This window comes from Atractosteus spatula, chromosome 5 (assembly GCF_055471065.1).
Source record: "Atractosteus spatula isolate fAtrSpa1 chromosome 5, fAtrSpa1.hap1, whole genome shotgun sequence".
In the NCBI taxonomy this organism is placed as follows: domain Eukaryota; kingdom Metazoa; phylum Chordata; class Actinopteri; order Semionotiformes; family Lepisosteidae; genus Atractosteus; species Atractosteus spatula.
This window is the reverse complement of record NC_142710.1, coordinates 9,112,016-9,131,413: the sequence shown is the minus strand read 5'-3', so window position 1 is coordinate 9,131,413 and position 19,398 is coordinate 9,112,016. Positions and strand designations below refer to the sequence as shown.

Below are 19,398 nucleotides of genomic sequence, written 5' to 3'. Positions count from 1 at the left end.
ACGGCAATTAAGTTCAAGTTCAAGTTCAAGCTAACTCGCTTGCTCTAGGGGGTGTCTCACAATTACCACACTAACCAGCGCACAAGGGAGTGTGTTAAAACTACCTCTCATGACAGTCCCTCTGTGGAAAGAGAATCGGCCACATAAAATGTCCAAGACGACTGACACGGAGCCCAAGTTTCTGTCCGTGAAGAAAAAAACATCTCTGCTACCACCAAACAGATGTAAAATCCTGGGTTCGGTTTAGGGTTTAGGCTTTCATATGAAGGAAAACATAGCTTTCACTGGTCAATTATAAAACTTTAATGGAAACAAGAATAAAGAAAACACCAGAAAGACAGCACGTCCACTCCTTACTTTCCTCTGAGTCAGAGATCAGATAAAACTGCTCTCACACTAAACAAACCACCGTAGTCAAAATAAGCCCAATAAGAACAAAAAGTAAAATGGGAACCGGGTATTAGAACTGGTTAAAGTTTGTTACAGATGCAGCGCTGGTTACGAACTACTGTACAACTCCCATAAACACCCCAAGCCACTTCCTGACAGTGTGACGTCACAGTCCCTATTCCTCCTGGCTGTGATGACGTCAGTGGGTTCCTCCCAGTTCTGGCAGCTGCACAGTCACTGGCGCGCGCAGGAGAGACTCACACGGTAGTGAGGTATCTCTCTCTCTCTCGTACATGTTACTTTCCCCTGTTTAAAACTTTTAATTAAATATAATGTGTTTAAACACGACACATCATCATTTCTAAAATTACTATTATATTTATGTCATCATCTCACTACCGGTCATTAAACCCGTCTCCCAGTATGAGCAGTGGACAGAGAGCTGGGAGAGAGTCAGCCTGTGTTCATGAGTCAGTGACGGGTTTAATCTCCACACTGACAGCAGGCAGCAGCTCAAGGTCTTTATACTGATCCCCAGTACCGAAGACAGGATAGATCTTCTCCCCCTGAGTGAAGACCATGTCAGTGAAAGTGTAGAGATGAGCTTTGGACTCCAATGTGTAAAAGGAGACCTTCCTCTCCTCAATATCCACACACACCCCCAGCTTCCTGGGCCGCAGACTGCGGGGGAGACGGGACTTAGGGACAGTGAGAGCAAAGAAATCATCAGGGTCATAGTCACAGTCCAGACACCAGTAACCCAGCTGGGGAGAGAATCTGAACTTTCCTTTCCTCTCTGCAAACTCTCTGGTCACTCCTATTCTCCACAGGTCATTCACCTCCACCTCCCAGTAGTGTCTCCCTGAGGTGAAGGCCTCCCTGCTCATGACACAGGGCCAGGAATTAAATTTGTGAGGTTTGATGGCGAGACTCTTCCTCTCTCCCTGTTTCACTCTCTTCCTCTCTCCCTTTCTCACTCTCTTCCCATCCTCAGACAGGCTGAGCTCACAGTGAGCTGTATCAGGGTTCAGAGTCACAGCAGCTGGGGAATAAAACAGAAAACATCACAACAGGCTCCTGCCGATTACATTCCAAGTCAACTCCATTATACTAAAAAATATAAAATGCTAAACCAATAAATTATATGTGAAATGTCTTTGTCCCCCTGCCCTCCCCCCCCACAAAAAAAAAAACAACCTGGATTATGGGGATTAGTTATCCCCCATATCCTTTAAATACAAACATTAAATATTTGTTTTCACAGCAATGACTTTATTATTTTTAAATGACATTATTAAGAAACACAGGATCGGACTGCAAGAGAAACTACAGCCCGACCACTCACTTTCAAAAACTGCAAAGCCCACCACAACGACCTGTATACTGTAAGAAACTGGGCAACCTGTCTGTTAATCAACATACTATTTTTGCACTGTTCCAAGAATTACCTTGCACTGTTTGTCCTGTTATATTTTCTCTGTTTGCGAAATTTTGCAGTTTGATTACTTGATTACATGTTATTTATGTTATGTTATTACAAGTTACTGTTATTGTTATTGTGTTACTGTCTATTGTCTTATCTTCTGTCCTATTTATATACTGCACCTGAGTGACTAATGAGAAACACTTCATTATACCATGCACCTATGTAAGTATAATGACAATAAAGTTAAAAGTTGTTAAAATGGTTTATTTCAAATCCCAGTTCAGCAGCTCATTCATCTTCTCTAAGACCATTTTCCTGATGACGCAGAATAAAAAAGTGCTGAATTCAAAGACTGCATAATGATAAACTTTCATAGATTATATCCTGTTAAATTGACACTTTCTATATTTAAACACGAACAAGATGAATTATGTGTATTTTGTAATAATGAGAAGGAATCTTTGTTACATTTGTTTGTTAACTGCATACTGGATATACAAAACTGTTTTGGATAGATTTACAAAATGTAATTGTTCAACATATACAGGTAAATGTTAAATTGAAAGAATTTGATATTATTTTTAATTTTGATTGATCTGATTTATTGATCAATGATTTACTGATTTTTTGCTTGCACTTATATAGCACTTTTCTGAACACTCCACTCAAAACGGGGACTCCCCTCCACCACCAATGTGCACCCCCACCTGGATGGTGCGACAGCAGCCATAGTGTGCCAGAACACTCACCACACAGCAGCTCTCAGTGGGGAGGAGAGCAGAGTGATGAAGCCAGTTCAGAGATGGGGGTTATTAGGAGGCCATGATGGGCAAAGACCAGGGGGTTACACCCCTACTCTTTTCAAGAAACGCCCTTTGGATTTTTAATGACCACAGAGAGTCTGGACCTCGGTTTTACATCTCATCCAAAGGACGGAAGTGTCCTCGTCACTATACTGGAGAATAAGGACCCACATAAACCGCAGGGTGAGCGCCCCCTGCTGGGCCCACTAACACCTTTTCCAGCAGCAAACTTAGTTTTTCCCAGGAGTCTCCCATCCAGGTACTGACCAGGCTCACACTGCTGAGCTCCAGTGGGGCTGCCAGTTGTGAGTTGCAGAGTGATATGGCTGTTGGCAATAATTTGGATTTGGATAAAGGATATGTTTTTATTATTAATCTGTTAATTATTTGGGCTAAATACTTCATCCACGACAGTAAATGTTCTAATACTGCTCCCTCTATGCTTTTAAAGTTGAATTCCCTTTTTATTTAAATTCTATTAGAAATGTAAAGAATCAAAAAGCAAGACATACAATGAAATATGTAAAAAGCATAATTTTCAGTTTTTACAGTTGTGAATTCCTCTGGCTTTGAAGTGTATAAGTCTGTATCTATTTTAATATTCTGTTTCCCTTTTTGTATTTCTGTTTTTTAAATAAAAAAATATTTAAAAAAAAGACCGCATAATGATTATTTGTTACAGACAAAAATAATGGAAACAGAAATAAAGAATGCCATCACACTTAATTTGAAAATGCCAAGCAATATCCAAAGTGTTCAATTTAAAGCAGAAATAACACATCCAGAAACCCGGAGAGAAAGACGAGAGAAATAGAGGCGCTCATACTGACTTGCTCGCGCTTACTTTGCTTACTTGCTTTGAATTGTCACGATCGCTACCCCTCCTCTTAAGGGCGCTCCAGCTCATCCCCATTCAGCCTCATTCCCCGCACCTGTTCCTTGTTCCTACCCCCTTTCAGTTCTCCTAAAAAGCCAGGCGCTCACGTAATTCGAGGCTCTACATTGAAACCCATTTCATGTGAGCCCAGGTCCTGATGCGTCTGGCTCCGTTATGTTTTTTTAACCTTCTGTTCCTGTTCCCCCCGCCGGTCCCGACCCGGTTCCCATTTTTATTCTCCTGGATGGATCGCCTGGCCATGGACCTATGCTTGTGTTTTGGATTCCCTGTTTGGACTTCCTCTTGGATTGTTCGCTCCGGACTCACTCCCCCTGGACACCTGCACACCAGGGACACGCCCCCTGTCTCCATTCCCATCTTCTTCATGACTTTTCCCCTTGTGTTCCCTCACTATTCCGGATTGTGTCATCCGCATAGGGCCCGGAAAGAACAGTTCGGGACATGAATATGCGAAGAAATATCCAAAGTATTTAATTTAAGCAAGAAACCACTGACCACTGAGAGACGGGGGCGGGTTTATATATGTTCAGAGCGAATGGGGGTTTTAATCAATTCAATTCAAGAAGCTTCATTTGCATGACTAATGAATACTGACTAATACTCTCTTCATACGTATTACTTAAGTACGAATTCTTAATACTTAATACTGAATAAACACTCTCCTTTATTTGTCTGCTTAACAATCCAGTGAAGATCAAAGAGATTCTTATCAGCTCTTATTTTTTACTCCTGGAGTACAGAAATACTGTAAAAAGAGCCTATCCAGTATAAATAATCTCTCAATCATTGTCTGTAGCTCAACACTACTAATAATAAAGTAGCAGATATACTGGAAATGGCCTGGAAATAATGGGTATCTGTATGTGCTACAGTTTGAAAAAAAATTACCTTTGAAGAAATGAAATGTGTTTGTTTTGTTGTTTTTTTTGGAGGGTGGACATATCTTCCTAGTGTGTGTACTGAGTGAGATACATATATATCTGACTTGATTATACCATCCTTTTTTCCCAACCATTAACAGTGTTTCTCCTCAGGATTTGAATGGCTTGTTATTATGAGACTGGCTCTGCTCCTGATTCCTCCTGATATTCCACAGTTATTCCCAAATCCAGGGTCACTGGCTCTGCCACATTCAGCCTGTAGACCCTCAGTCAGGAGTGAGCAGAGACCAGAACTCATGGCCTTTGTCAGTTTTCTCACTGTCAGTCCCTCCAGGAGAGACTCTGGCCATTAGATTGAAACATAGAATTGATATAGAAATTACCATCATGAAACTTTGATCTTCACAGCCCACTGAGATTACATGTAGGACATTACAGAAACATGAGATTGGAATACATCTCCTTCTATTTACACACCAGACATGATCATCTCACACTAAAGAGAAAATAACCCAGACACTAGGACTTAAAACAGCATCTCTATCATCAAGAAGAGAAAGACCTACCTGCAGCACTGCACAGCCACTGCCATTCTGAAACAAGAGAGACAGAGACTGTTAATCACAGTCACCCACTGGAACACAGAGATACAGACACTGTTAATCACAGTCACACACTGGAACAGAGAGATACAGACACTGTTAATCACAGCCACCCACTGGAACACAGAGATATAGACACTGTTAATCACAGTCACCCACTGGAACACAGAGTTACAGACACTGTTAATTACAGTCTCACTTGGCTGCTCACTGGGAGTAAGATGTCAGTACAGTTTTCATTATGAATTGGAGTTTCTGACATTGCTCTTAAATAGTTCAACTTTTACCTTACTGATCACTGACATTTTTTCTCTCTTGGAGTTTCAATTCTGAATTTGGGTTAATTAAATCTGGTGTTCCTCAGGGGTCAGTAATGTGTCCCCAACTCTTCAGGATTTACATGTTCTCATATTGGTCAGCTATTAAATCAGCTATTAAGTCTTAATTGATATTTCTCTGCTGATGAAACTGTTTGTCTCTGCTCTGTCTAATTTAATCTCTGACAGTAAAACCATGATGACTCAGAATCCCTTCTATCAACTTTGTAAAGCCAATGCAGTAATCCAATCTGAATGATACTGTACTTGATTTCCAGTCTAAATTGAAGAATATCATTCTCACGATTGTAATCCCCCTTAAGCATGTTAAGGCTGTTTCACATTATTGTTGATTTTGCGCACATGCTCCCTGTTCCTGCCCTTCCCTACAAAAGCCAGATGCTCACTCTGTTCTGGGCTCGTCATTGGAACACGGACACCCGCCTACACTTGGTGGTTCGGAGTTCCTCAAAATCAATGGAGACAAGTAATGTATCCTTAACTCATTTCTATCAAGAGAGTAAAAGGTAAATGACTAAGAGCACTTGTGATATATCAATATATAGAATCAGGAGCTCAGTTTAATTTGTTTCGATGTCAGTGTGACTGATCTTCTGCCTCTCACTACAGACCTGAAACACAAAATTAAGTCCAATACACAGGGACACTGAGACATACTGGTAGACAGTGAGAAGTGAGCTGATTTCTACAGCCTGCTTCAGCTGAAAAATGCTTGCGCAGTTTGTAGTTTAGTAGCTGATTGAATCTAAAATTTGCTCCAGCTCTTTCTTTAGGGAGCCCAGAGTTTGAGACATCATTAACTTCGAAATAATGGCAGTTTCAGCTTCTGAATTCACTATGGTAATGTCTCACATTTTACATGTGGATAGTTTAAATGCCCCATTAACACCTCATCACCTTTAAATACCCCTCAGCTCCTCCCCACACACTCTTCCCCAGCACACTGACAGGAAGAGAGCTGGAGCCCAGCAGGAGCTGTGACTTTACACACAGTGGACTTACGCAGGTCAGGGATGGGGCTGCCTTCACCTGTACAGAAGAAAGGAGAGGGTCAGTACAGAGCTGTAGTGTCCTGGTGGACACTTGGTCCAGCACAAACAATATTGCCCGCACAGACAATATGGAGGTCAGTTAGAAGTGGCATTGTGGAGATATATAAAAGTGCAAAGGTCATTAAAGATGATTGATAAGTCATATATAAATCTATATATGACTCTGACAACACTGACTCTGACAAGTCCTCTGGCACACACAGTGACACACTCAGACATATGTATTTCTGTACTTGTGAAGTAAATTAACTCTTATTCTATTGTCATTTATTAAACTCTGTCTCAAAATGTAGCTTTTGAAAAAGCTGAAAATCAACTTGAATCAAATACTTTTGTTTCTTTTACATTAACATACTGCACACACTGACACTGAAAGTCTAACAGACAGGCTATGGCGCTGACACACACACACACACTGACAGTGTTCTACACACAGTCACACACACTTGTATTCCTATATCACCTCCATATCATCACTAATTCAATAACACCCCAACACTCCAGCAGGGCTTTTATTCCTGTGGTTGGAGTATTCAGAGTAACTGAGGAGCACTCAGAATATCCAGCTGGATTCAGGATTGATCAGGGTTATTCAGTTTATTTAGTCTGATCCAGAGTGACTCAGGGTTATTTAGCTTCAGACAGAACAGAAAAGGGGTGTGACAGTGCACTGACAGTGAATACACTCTGAGATTTTATCATGTAAATGTTGAATCTCTGTGTGGAATGTTCAGGAAAGTGTTTGTTTTTTCACAAAATGAATCTTAATGAATGATCAAATGTTTATTTAATATTTGTGTTCCCTTGTGTAACATGAGGCTGGTGTGTGAGCATAAGGCCAGGCCAGCAGTGAGAGAGTGTTGTTACTGTGATCTAATGAGCCCTTAGTCTAATGTCATGATGATCAGTTCTCATCAGTTGTGTAATCATCGAATAATGGATTCTGTCATCTCTGTGTATTAAAATACTCCACTGTCACAGAGTCATGATCTGTACCCCTGACATCTAGTCTCCTACAAGCTTTTCCTAATGTAAAAAGGATTTTATTTAGGAAGGTGTGTGATTTTATAGCTCAGTAACTTCAGCACAGACATGTTTCCACTGGCTGAATGACAACATGATCACTGTGAAAGGAGTTTAAAGCATAAAGTTTTTCACAGGAATGTGATCTGAACCTTCAGTGAACCTCAATCACACTGTTTCTCCTTTTCTTCACTATCTCATCAGTACATTTCTCACCATGACTCAATACTCATTAATATTAGTGCTCAATAGCAGTACTATGTATCTTCAACAGGAAACAGTCCCACCTGCAGCACTGCACAGCCACTGCCATTCTGAAACACAGAGATACAGACACTGTTAATCACAGTCACACACTGGAACACAGAGATACAGACACTGTTAATCATAGTCACACACTGGAACACAGAGATACAGACACTGTTAATCACAGACACACACTGGAACACAGAGATACAGACACTGTTAATCACAGTCATACTGTGGAAATGAGATGTCTGTTCAGTGAGTGCTGTCAGTCATCAGTTTCACACAGTGTACATACGTGATTTAGGGATAGGAGCTCGCTTCACTGCATCTGCAGAGAGAGAGAGAGAAGATCTTTATTGTATTAAAGAGCTATATTCCATCTTACCAACTATTATATACTCAAGTCTCTAGTCAGTTCATTTCAGGATCCCCAGTCTCCACTGCAGTGTGGTTCAGAGTGTCAGGGAGTGTGAGCAGCAGTGGCTGTAAGACTGGAGTCTCACTCAATAAGACTGAGCAGCACGAGGCAATAAGACACACAGACACATCACACATACAAACTCCAAACTCCGACCTGATAGAACTCCAGGTCCAGAATTGAACCCCAGGCCCCGGCACTGAGAGACAGCAATGCTCACCATTGCGCCACCTTGCTGCCCACAGGAAGGACAGTGTGGTACACATGAGATCTCAGTGATGTGGAGCTCCTGTGTTCACATCACTGGCCCTCAGCTGTACTGTGTCTGTGTGTTAATAGAGCTCACTTCTCTGACAGAGTGAGCAGCACTGGAGTCCCTTACAATCACCACATCACTGCTTTAACTCACAGGATCTGTCATGCTGTCGATCCATTTCCAGCAGCTGTATTTACTACAACAGTCTGAATGTGTTACAGGTGAAGAGACACCTGTGTGAGATACTGTAGGAAGTACAAGCTCGTTTCAGTTGAATTCATCTCAGTATAGGACAGTCCAGTGCTCTGCTTTTCAGTACTGTGTGGGTCACTGTCTTCCACACATTGACACTACAGTCCAGTCCAGAAAACTGCAGTCAGTCCAGTTTGAGGATCTTACCCATTTCTGCACGAATGACTGCAATTCCTGTAATATAAATGCATGAATTAGATGATCCAGCTGACCTATATGCAGCAAGTGTTTATATGCTTTCAGTGTATTTTTAAGTGAAATTAAGTAACTCTCTGAACACTTACATTGTCCCCAACGTGAGCACAATACAAAAATAGTAAACATAAAATTCCTTAATATGAAATTTATGCAGAAAAACTACAGAAAACACACTGATTTACTTACCATTTACTGTATTAATATAACATATTTCAGATGCCCACTGTGCTTCCTGTGCTGCACAGAGAGTCAGTAACACTGATACAGACATCTGCACTGATACTGGCTTTTAAAGAGTCACACTAACATAATATCATTCAGATTCCCACTGTGTGTTCTGCACTGTTAGAAACACACAGAGTCAGTAACACTGTTACAGATACCTGCACTGAAACCAGCTTTAAAAGGCTTGGGTTTCTTTGTGGACTATTTCAATGTCTGATGTGTCCATTATAACTCTCATTTCATATCCTGAATTCACCAGATTCACTGTTGCACATACAGTATATATTGTTGGAATAACTTCTGAGAGGCTTCAATGTGACTCATTTATACTGGACAAAAACTCACAGTGAGAAACCTCTGAAGAGACAGAGGTGCTTTAACAGTGGAGGGCTGATCAGTAACTGCAAGGACAGCTGTTGTGGGCCATTACTAACTGATAGAAACACATCCCGCACTGTAGATCTCCCACTACAGGCCATTCTAAGAAGATGATCTCCTGGATTTTAAACCCATCTTAACACAGACATTCAGACACACACACACGTCTATGTATAATGACCACATACCGTCCAATCTTCTCCACTGGATGACCAGATGTACCGCTGCTGCTACAGTAACAGCTGCTGTTAGGAAGAGAGTCACCATCCATCCAGAGGGAGCAGGGAAATAGTCTCCTGGAAAACAGGACAGGAATATCATCCTACAGACACTGAGACACATTTTGGGGTCTGTAACTGTCAGTATGAAGGAAGATATTTGTTCATTTTATAACATAATGTACACATACTGTAGAATTAGTGTTTTAGCTGCACACTGATTCAAGCCTAAATAGACCTCATGCATTATCATACATTTATGTGTAATATCCTCATGTTAGTATCACTCACATTATTTCTCAATGCCTTTATTAGTACTGCCGTGCTGGTAAGACTCACTTTACTTTTATGGTATTATATCACTCTGCAGTGGGGAGTATTATTCTGTTAGGCTCTATGCATGTCAGGTCTCAAGCCTCTGTCTACCAGGAAGCCTGTATCTGTTACAGTACCATCACCCAGCCACTGGTACCATCTTCCAGGGGGCTCCGAACCCACAAGCACCTACCTCAGCTACTCAGGGAAGACTCAGACTCCCTCTGCCTTGTAAACCAATCGCAGCACCTCTTCACCACCACGCCTCCCCTCCCAGCCTATTTAAGCCCAGCTCTGTCCCTTCCCTGCTCTGTATTAGGTTTTCTGTCTGAGAGCTACAGCTCCTGTTTACCTTGAGACATTCCTTGCTTCGCTTTTGGACTATAGAATTGTTTGACTCTATAGTTTGACTTGGACTATTGAATCTTTAACTTTAAGACCTTTTGGCTTTTGACATACTGCTCGTTTGGACTTTGTATTCGGATTCCACTGTTTAACGCTGTTTTCCAACTCTTGAGTTCCCTGGATCAGCACAGGGCCCATCCCTTGCTCTCTCCTTAACAGTATCATTTTGTCTTTCAGGATTCACACAATACAAACAACAACACATTTGACAAATTACAACTAAAGCATGTACTGTTTTAGAAATGAATAATTTTATTCAAAACTGAATGGTATTATATCTGAAGGCTTTTCCTAGACTTGACAATACAGGTAGTCCTCGACTTACAACGTACGTGGCTTATGACCACTCTCACTTGCGACGTCCGTCCCCTTAATCGTATTACTGTACAGTACTGCATATTATTTTCGTGTCCTGGTGACGTTCAAAAAGCTACAATATGAAAAATACAGTAATAATAAAAACAGACAAGGTCCTATTAATGAAATGGAGAAATGTCAGTTTCAGTGACATGTGGAGGAGAATTCTGGAGGTTTTCTTTTTTATAGAGATTTGTTTTTGCATAAGCTGTATTCAAACCTATATATTGTTTTCTTTCTATATGGCTGGTATACACAAGACAAATCTGTATGCTGGAGAGAGGGGATCTCTCTGAATGGACTGACAGGAAAAGTCTGATCTTTTAGATTCTATGTCAAGAATTATATGAGAAGAATTATACGAGAAAGGTAATCATCAGTAGGTGTTACCAGAGAAAAAAACAGAACATATTGAAATTGTATGTGATCCAAAATAAACAGGGCAGAGAGAGCTCAATAATCTCAGAATTTCCCTTGAGATTCTCCTGTGTGCTCAGCAAGCCTTTGACTGAAAGACTGACTCCTGATTTACCGCAACAACATGGTAAAATAAAATCGCATTTAAATAGAGTTATATGATATACATTTCTGTATTATTCTTAATGTTTTTATAATAAATCCCATAATGACTTCAGCACCATAACATAAGATGGTTTTATTATAAGGGGAATTCATTCTAAATTGTTGGATTTGAATCAGTTAATTGATTGAGGCATATGTTTACTCAAACAATATAAGATAACTGCTTCTGTTATATGGCTTGGAAGTTTGTTCTAGACCTTTAATTATATAATAATAATTGCTTACACTTATATAGCGCTTTTCTGGACACTCCACTCAAAGCACTTTACATGTAATGGGGACTCTCTTTCACCACCACCACCAATGTGCAGCATACACCTTTACAAAAACATTTTTGTATTCTATAGTCTACTATCTGAATGCAAACTCAACTCTGTACTCACTGGGTATGTGCAGCTGAGATTCCCAGTCTGCCTTGGGCTGTGTGCTTCTCACCAGGCAGGAGAAGATGTTGGACTCCTGTTTGACTGAGATGTAGCTGCTGACACTGAGGAGCCCCTGACTGTCCGTGTCCACTGTGGGGGGCTGTGATGTCACCTCGTTTCCATCCCTGTCTGTCCAGATCACTGCAGGTTGAGGGAACCAGCCCTCTGATCTGCACAGCAGCTGGGCCTGATCTCCTCCAGGGGAGTGGAGAGACACTGACATAGCTGACAAGATTTAAAACATTGACACATAGTCTTTCAAACTTCTGCAAAATGGAGTGAGATATAATAGTATAATCTGTGTTCTAGAGTGGCTCAACAAGTAAAGGTGAATTTATTCTTTTTAGTAAAACATGACAATTAAGTGTTCTGTTCAGAGTTTCAGAGTGAACACAATTCAAGAGAAAGTTTTGTTTTTTCACTTAAAACTTCCACTTTTAGAAAGTCTCACTTTCAAACATCTAAGGTCTGAGATGTTTGTCATGTGATTTGTCACTGCTGGGGCTCAGACTCATTATTATACTAATGTATTATAGAACTGCTATTATACAGCAAAACTATAATATCGTGGGTAATGATTAGTTACATTTTAAACACTCACTTCTAACAGACAAGTCAATAATAGCGTCATCATCCCAGAGATCAGACAGCACCATGCATCTGTACCTTCCATGATCAGAGCGGGTGATGTTTCTCAGTGTTAAAGACACGTTGCCTCTGGAGAGCTCATTGGAGAAAAGCTCTACCCTTCCCTTGTAGGCTGGGTCCTGTGTGTCAGAGTTATACTGGTGGTTCTGGTACAAACACACAGGGGCTGTATAATCTCCTCTAAACCACCTGATCTCCAGGTCCTCTGCACTGACTCTGGGTGAGAGGTAACAGGGCAGGACAGCATCTTCACCAGGGGACACAACTACAGGAGCAGCTGGACCAACAACCTGTAACACCTCTGAAAGAGAAAGAGCACACAGTCTGCATGAGCCTCCCCCTCTACACAGCTGCTCACAGTGTGAGCTGGTCCAGCACTGTCTCAGGATCAGCCCCACATTGACCCCAGGAATGTCACTGGTGAGGATTTAGTGATGTTTTAGTTTAACCCACTTGGATTGATTGGAATCCCTCCTGTTGTACTGTCTGTATTTTTCAGCAGACCTATTATCCCGAGTTAATGACATTGAGGAATGTCAGTAAGTTAATATTTAGGGATGTTATTGTTTCATGGGTTAAGGTTTAAGTGTTTGTCTTTGTTTAAAAGTGTATATAAAGTGTACACTGGAGGTTGTGGGGGTCAGATATGAATAATGAATTCTTGTCAGTCAAATGTATTAAGTGGTCAGGTTAATAACATTAATATTGTAAGTTGTAAGTGAAAACAAGTAATTACCATATTAAACAGTACAGAACATGTTATGGTATATTTGAATCCTTAATTTCTGTGAAGTTGCAAACTTCCCCTACCCACAAACAACACAAATAATGAAACACCCCACATTCATTAGTGCTGTGTTTGTACTGGTTTGTTGTGTTGAAGTAGCAGCCTTTCATTCTCAAGATATAGAGCCTTGTTTTTTCATGAGTGTGACATCATTTCATCATTCAGAAACACAGTCTAGACAGTTAGTATACAGTAGCTAATTACTGGATGAGGGGATAACAGCACCTGCAATTTGCTTTCTCAGTTTTTGAGTGGATAGTTTACATTTTAATACAGTGTTTGTGTCAATAGTAAAATTAATCTGTCTGCAATATCTTAATGTAACCACAAGAGTCGTCATTTTCGACTTAAAAAGGGAGATCTAGCCAACAATTGTATTTTCTTAAAAAAGATTTAAGTAGCATGACATGATACTTCACAGCTGTGTCAGTATTTTTTTTAAAACTGAAGACATAATCTAAGGACTTTCTCATTGTATCCTTTTTTAAATAAATATGGAATTCAAAAGTTGTTTAAAGTTTCAGGCTGTTATTGGAGCTTTGTATTTTAAAAGCTTAGAAAAAAACAATTATTATTTTAGAATTAGTTTATTAGAATACGTTAGAATACCACAGTGTTTAGTAATGCCGACTTAAGTAAGCAGTGACGTTGAATTGAATTAATTCATTTCAGGACAGTTGATATTGTTGAGATTGAGCCATTCATTCGGAAACAAAAATAATATAAATAAAAAGTCTTATGGCAAGAATTGAGGAAATTGTTGAAAAGTGAGAGGTTTAGTATATAGAACCACGACGTACTAGAAAACAAATTGTAATTCAAGATGAAGGGTATTAAATTGTCATAATTGCTCATTAAGGAAAATATTTGATGGTATTGCTATCCAGCACACAACCCAAAGCGCAAGGTAAATGTGAATTACTATTCTCTTAGGAAGTACTGTAAGAGGAAGGGTCATTTATAACCGGTATTTCCTGAACGAAACACTGAAAATACTCAAAATAGACCTGGGCAAGATGGCCACCCAGGATAACCAGCTGACCCGCTATTGGGAAAAGCCTATGCAGCGAAACAAGGAGACACAGCTGAACGACATCAGGAAACAGGATATAAATGCCCCAGAAGCGATGAGCCGGTGCGGAAGCCAATAAGGTGAAAGCGTTTCGGAGGAAGGAGAGATTTAGGAGTGTACTGAAAGGAATTTAAGAATAACGGACTATTGGATACGGTTTTCACTAAGATTACGGATTACGGCTTGGATACGGCGCAGAGTAGTGTGGACATACGGATTTAGGAATTTGGATCGTTTAAGGATACTGGCAACGGATTGCAGATCAGATTTGGAGAGACGTACCAACGAAGAACAAAGAAGATCAGTGTGGTGTGAGTTAGATCTCTTTTACACCTGTTTTCCCCCGGCGACACCACAGTACAGAAATTTAGGAGGCTTGTTGTGTTTCTCTCTCTTATGCTCTGGATGGGGAGGAAGCGGGCCTCATCTTCACACGAAGAACAGATCCACCAGTATTTACAGATTGTCCCTATGTGGTGGGGTCATGCGGTGTTAACTAGTGGATCTACATCATGGGGCCACAAGCTGTGAAGTCCTGTCGGTTGTGAAGTCCTGCAGGTCTGCCCGGGTCCTGCTGGCTATACCAGTGGTGGTCTGTGTAATGTGCATGTGATGAAAATCATTTTATCCAGGAACCCTTATCTAAAGCCTTATTTTCTCGCTTTTTAGACAATACTACAAATTGGCATTGGAATCAATAATGAAGAGAACCAGTCTCATTCATTATTGCTGTGGTTTTGCCTGTCTCTGCCGTTGAAAGTAGCTTCCCAGCTGTTTTCATTCCTGAGATAGATACGGGGAAGCAGGCATCACTATAAGGACTGTAGAGTGTGAGGTGCAGTGCGAGCTGATCTAGTGTTGTTCTGGAGTACAAATAAGTCATATCTGAGATTTGGCTATTTTGCCACCAGGAACTGTATAATTCTCTAAAGAAATCAATCGGTATTGTCAGTGAGACCTGAATCTGTGTCTCAGACTCAAATAATCTATTCAAACTTGTATTTGTACTGCTTATTGCAATTAGAACTTTTTCATGTACTAAATTATAATAACTCTTTCATTTAAGACCAGGCACATTATTTTTACAAACATTTCCTTGGATATCCCTTGTTTCTTGAATTTGAAACCCAGTTGTTGATCTTTATCTTACATGTTACTGTGCTATTGCCTTATTTCATTTCAATAGATATCAATGGTAGAACATGGTACTTATGGTACAAATGGGGTGATTTTAGGGGGTTTGCTGAGTTTCTTGAAACCGGGCCTTTCAGGGGGATCCATCCAAGACGAGACAAACAAGGTTAAAATCCGGAACGGGATCTGGAATAGGGACAGGGAATAAAACCAGGGTAACGAGGCCAGGTGCTCCGAGACTCAGATGGGCAGGATGCTGTGAGGAAGCCTAAGCCGTTGGGTATATCCTGGACCCACTGGTAGGTGGGCTTCCGGGCGTCCATCTCCCAATGCTGAGCCAGGAATAGCGAGAACACCAGGGTTAAATAATGAGAGACATCAAAGGGGGCAGGTGCATGTGCTCAGCTAAAATACGAAAGGATCGGAGCGCCCTTAAGAGGAGGGATGACGATCGTGGGGTAACACGTAAATGGGAAAACACGATGAGCTGCACACTAATGAGAAACTCCACTGGGCATTTTGAGAGGTGAGCCTTGTATGCCTTACTGAGACATAGCTGAGAGATAAGAGCTCAATCAGGGCCACAAAAAACATCAATCTCTGTTACGGTAATATAAAAACAAGCTTAAAGAAATCTCTCTTCACTGTACCTGATACTGAAGAAGAGCACTGGAGGAGAAGCAACAGAGTCACAGAGAGCCACTCTGAACTGTCAGGCTTCATACCTGCAATACAGAAACACTGAGATCAGTCAGACAGCAGACCTGGAATAATGAAAGACAATGGGCAGTCTTAGTCTCTTATATAAAGAAACAACCTGTTTAGTCAGAATTCATTTGTAAAATAAGGAAAGTTCTTTGAGAAATATAAAAACACTCATACCGGGTCTGGTTTAATCAATTAAATAAATACAAAAACTCTGGTTGAATATCATCTATGTGTCACGGATGTCGGAAAGGACAGACCGTGGAATGCCAGGAGAGCGAAAAGACCCTGTGCGTAGCGGCGAGACGGGGGTTAGCCCGGGCTCAGCTGTTCAGGGAATGCCGTATAGAAACCTATGCCCTCAGGTAGTGGACTTGGGGCGACCTGGTGCTAGGCGGGTCTCAGGACATCCAAACGTCAATGCTGAGCGAAGGGGAATGAAAGACCCAGAAATATATAGCCCCAGAGAGAGAGAAACACCGGAAGGACAGCAAAGCAGGAAACTAGGGACAGGACAGAGTAGGAGCACCCTCTGGCTGCAGAGGGCGTGACACTATGAAATAGAAAAAAGTCAGATATAATATCTAAGACAAATTTAATATTTCAAATAAAAATCCTCTGAAGTCAGATCACCTTTAAAAAACAACTCTGATAGGTCAATACTCATATCTAAAATAAACAGCTACTCTGGGCAGATTTCACATCTAAGATAACGACATATTCTAATTGGCTTGCCTTTACAATTGAATTGCAATTATAACACTTTGAATAGTAAACCTTCACTGAAACAGACACTCATAGTGAATGTTCCAGCTGTAGTAAAACAGTGAGGTGTGTCTCTCAGCTTCAGTCCTGACCCGACTGTTCACTCACACACTGCTGGATCTCAATGGCACTTCAGCACACAGCAGCTTCAGTCCTGACCTGACTGTTCACTCACACACTGCTGTACCTGACTGATCTCACTGTCACTCCAGCACACAGCAGCTTCAGTCCTGACCAGACTGTTCACTCACACACTGCTGCACCTGACTGATCTCACTGTCACTCCAGCACACAGCAGCTTCAGTCCTGACCTGACTGTTCACTCACACACTGCTGTACCTGACTGATCTCACTGTCACTCCAGCACACAGCAGCTTCAGTCCTGACCTGACTGTTCACTCACACACTGCTGTACCTGACTGATCTCACTGTCACTCCAGCACACAGCAGCCTCAGACTTGAATGTTGAATCTTCTTCAGCATATAGATCAACTCTTGGATCAGAGAATGTGATGTCTCAGAGCTGGTGTGTACAAATTATTATGTCCTGTCAGATTAAGTCTTTTCTCCTGTTTAATCCTCCATGATATTGACATTAAGTGCTGTTCCCTGCTACAGGTTCACTTCCTTCTTTTAAACTTTCAGCACAGACCTGTTCTTTCAGCACAGACTCACCCAGCCTGCAGGGCAACATTCCCACTGAGCTGAGTCTGTGTCTGAGCAGGGAACAAGAGCAGCAGAGCAGGTGGGAACAGACAGAGTTTGAATCTTTTTTTATCGATCTGTTTCTGTCATTGATGTTTTTTGTTTTGCCCAGGGAGTTATTGGTCAATTTTGTTTTATGAATTTCGTTTTTTTTATGTGTCTGAACTCACAAAGTTAGGCTGTAGCATCAGTACTCTTTATGTTAGACGCATGTGCCTTGTGTGACTGACTTCTGACAGCACCTGACCCCGTGTTGACAAGAACTGCTCACACAGCTCTGTTCCAACTATACAACAGCCCATCAAACCTTCTGTTCACCACTGTCACACTCACAAACACTGTAGTGAGCAGGACAGGGACACTCAGAGCTGTGGTCTGAGCTCTTTTCCAGAGACAGTACAGTGAGCAGGACAGGGACACTCAGAGCTGTGGTCTGAGCTCTTTACCAGAGACAGTACAGTGAGCAGGACAGGGACACTCAGAGCTGTGGTCTGAGCTCTTTACCAGAGACAGTACAGTGAACTGGACAGGGACACTCAGAGCTATGTTCTGAGCTCTTTTCCAGAGACAGTACAGTGAGCAGGACAGGGACACTCAGAGCTGTGGTCTGAGCTCTTTACCAGAGACAGTACAGTGAACTGAACAGGGACACTCAGAGCTATGTTCTGAGCTCTTTTCCAGAGACAGTACAGTGAGCAGGACAGGGACATTCAGAGCTGTGGTCTGAGCTCTTTACCAGAGACAGTACAGTGAACTGGACAGGGACACTCAGAGCTGTGGTCTGAGCTCTTTTCCAGAGACAGTACAGTGAGCAGGACAGGGACATTCAGAGCTGTGGTCTGAGCTCTTTACCAGAGACAGTACAGTGAACTGGACAGGGACACTCAGAGCTATGTTCTGAGCTCTTTTCCAGAGACAGTACAGTGAGCAGGACAGGGACACTCAGAGCTGTGGTCTGAGCTCTTTTCCAGAGACAGTACAGTGAGCAGGACAGGGACATTCAGAGCTGTGGTCTGAGCTCTTTACCAGAGACAGTACAGTGAACTGGACAGGGACACTCAGAGCTATGTTCTGAGCTCTTTTCCAGAGACAGTACAGTGAGCAGGACAGGGACACTCAGAGCTGTGGTCTGAGCTCTTTTCCAGAGACAGTACAGTGAGCAGGACAGGGACATTCAGAGCTGTGGTCTGAGCTCTTTACCAGAGACAGTACAGTGAACTGGACAGGGACACTCAGAGCTATGTTCTGAGCTCTTTTCCAGAGACAGTACAGTGAGCAGGACAGGGACACTCAGAGCTGTGGTCTGAGCTCTTTTCCAGAGACAGTACAGTGAACTGGACAGGGACACTCAGAGCTATGTTCTGAGCTCTTTTCCAGAGACAGTACAGTGAGCAGGACAGGGACACTCAGAGCTGTGGTCTGAGCTCTTTTCCAGAGACAGTACAGTGAGCAGGACAGGGACATTCAGAGCTGTGGTCTGAGCTCTTTTCCAGAGACAGTACAGTGAGCAGGACAGGGACATTCAGAGCTGTGGTCTGAGCTCTTTTCCAGAGACAGTACAGTGAGCAGGACAGGGATACTCAGAGCTGTGGTCTGAGCTCTTTTCCAGAGACATCAGTGAGAGAGCAGTGAGCAGGACAGGGATACTCCTCATACAGTCTGTATAGATATGTGATGTCTTCAGCAGGGGTGTGTGTAACTGGGAAAGGACAGGCAATGCTGTGCACCAGGGCTCTAAAAGAGAGAGAGAAAGACTGAGAGACAGGATGAATGAAGCTGCCACTGCCACTTAATGTAGGAAACTGAGAAAGCGAGATGAGATGAATGAGCTGAAGGTCAGAGATGTCAAAATTCAATTGCCTGAAGACAGAAAACTGTGACAGATTTTATT

The 19,398-nt window shown here is 41.8% G+C and overlaps 1 protein-coding gene across 3 annotated transcripts; it reads right to left on the bottom strand.

Annotated features, from left to right (window-relative positions):
- Positions 1-279: 279 nt before the first annotated feature.
- LOC148834007 (butyrophilin subfamily 1 member A1-like) lies at positions 280-17,439 on the bottom strand. 3 transcript variants are annotated; one of them, XM_088916247.1, is made up of 11 exons: positions 17,218-17,439; positions 15,983-16,057; positions 12,293-12,640; positions 11,650-11,916; positions 9,578-9,685; positions 8,736-8,762; positions 7,958-7,990; positions 7,701-7,727; positions 6,341-6,367; positions 4,965-4,991; positions 280-1,432 (listed from the first exon to the last, which is right to left on the bottom strand). In XM_088916247.1, exons 2-11 carry the CDS (start codon positions 16,053-16,055, stop codon positions 855-857), a joined length of 1,515 nt encoding a protein of 504 aa, XP_088772373.1. In that variant the 5' UTR covers positions 16,056-16,057; positions 17,218-17,439; the 3' UTR covers positions 280-854. The 3 variants fall into 3 exon arrangements, with proteins under 3 accessions (XP_088772373.1, XP_088772374.1, XP_088772375.1); XM_088916248.1 differs by lacking the exon at positions 17,218-17,439 and adding an exon at positions 16,990-17,193; XM_088916249.1 differs by lacking the exon at positions 17,218-17,439 and adding an exon at positions 16,978-16,988.
- Between the last annotated feature and the right edge of the window lie 1,959 nt (positions 17,440-19,398).

Coding starts and splice junctions, on each gene's coding strand:
- LOC148834007 (XM_088916247.1), bottom strand. CDS start 16,055: ATGAAGCCTGACAGTTCAGAGTGGCTCTCTGTGACTCTGTTGCTTCTC. Junction 8,763..9,577: donor CCAGTGGAGAAGATTGGACG/GTATGTGGTCAT, acceptor TTTATATTACAG/GAATTGCAGTCATTCGTGCA. Junction 7,991..8,735: donor AGTCATTCGTGCAGAAATGG/GTAAGATCCTCA, acceptor CTCTCTCTGCAG/ATGCAGTGAAGCGAGCTCCT.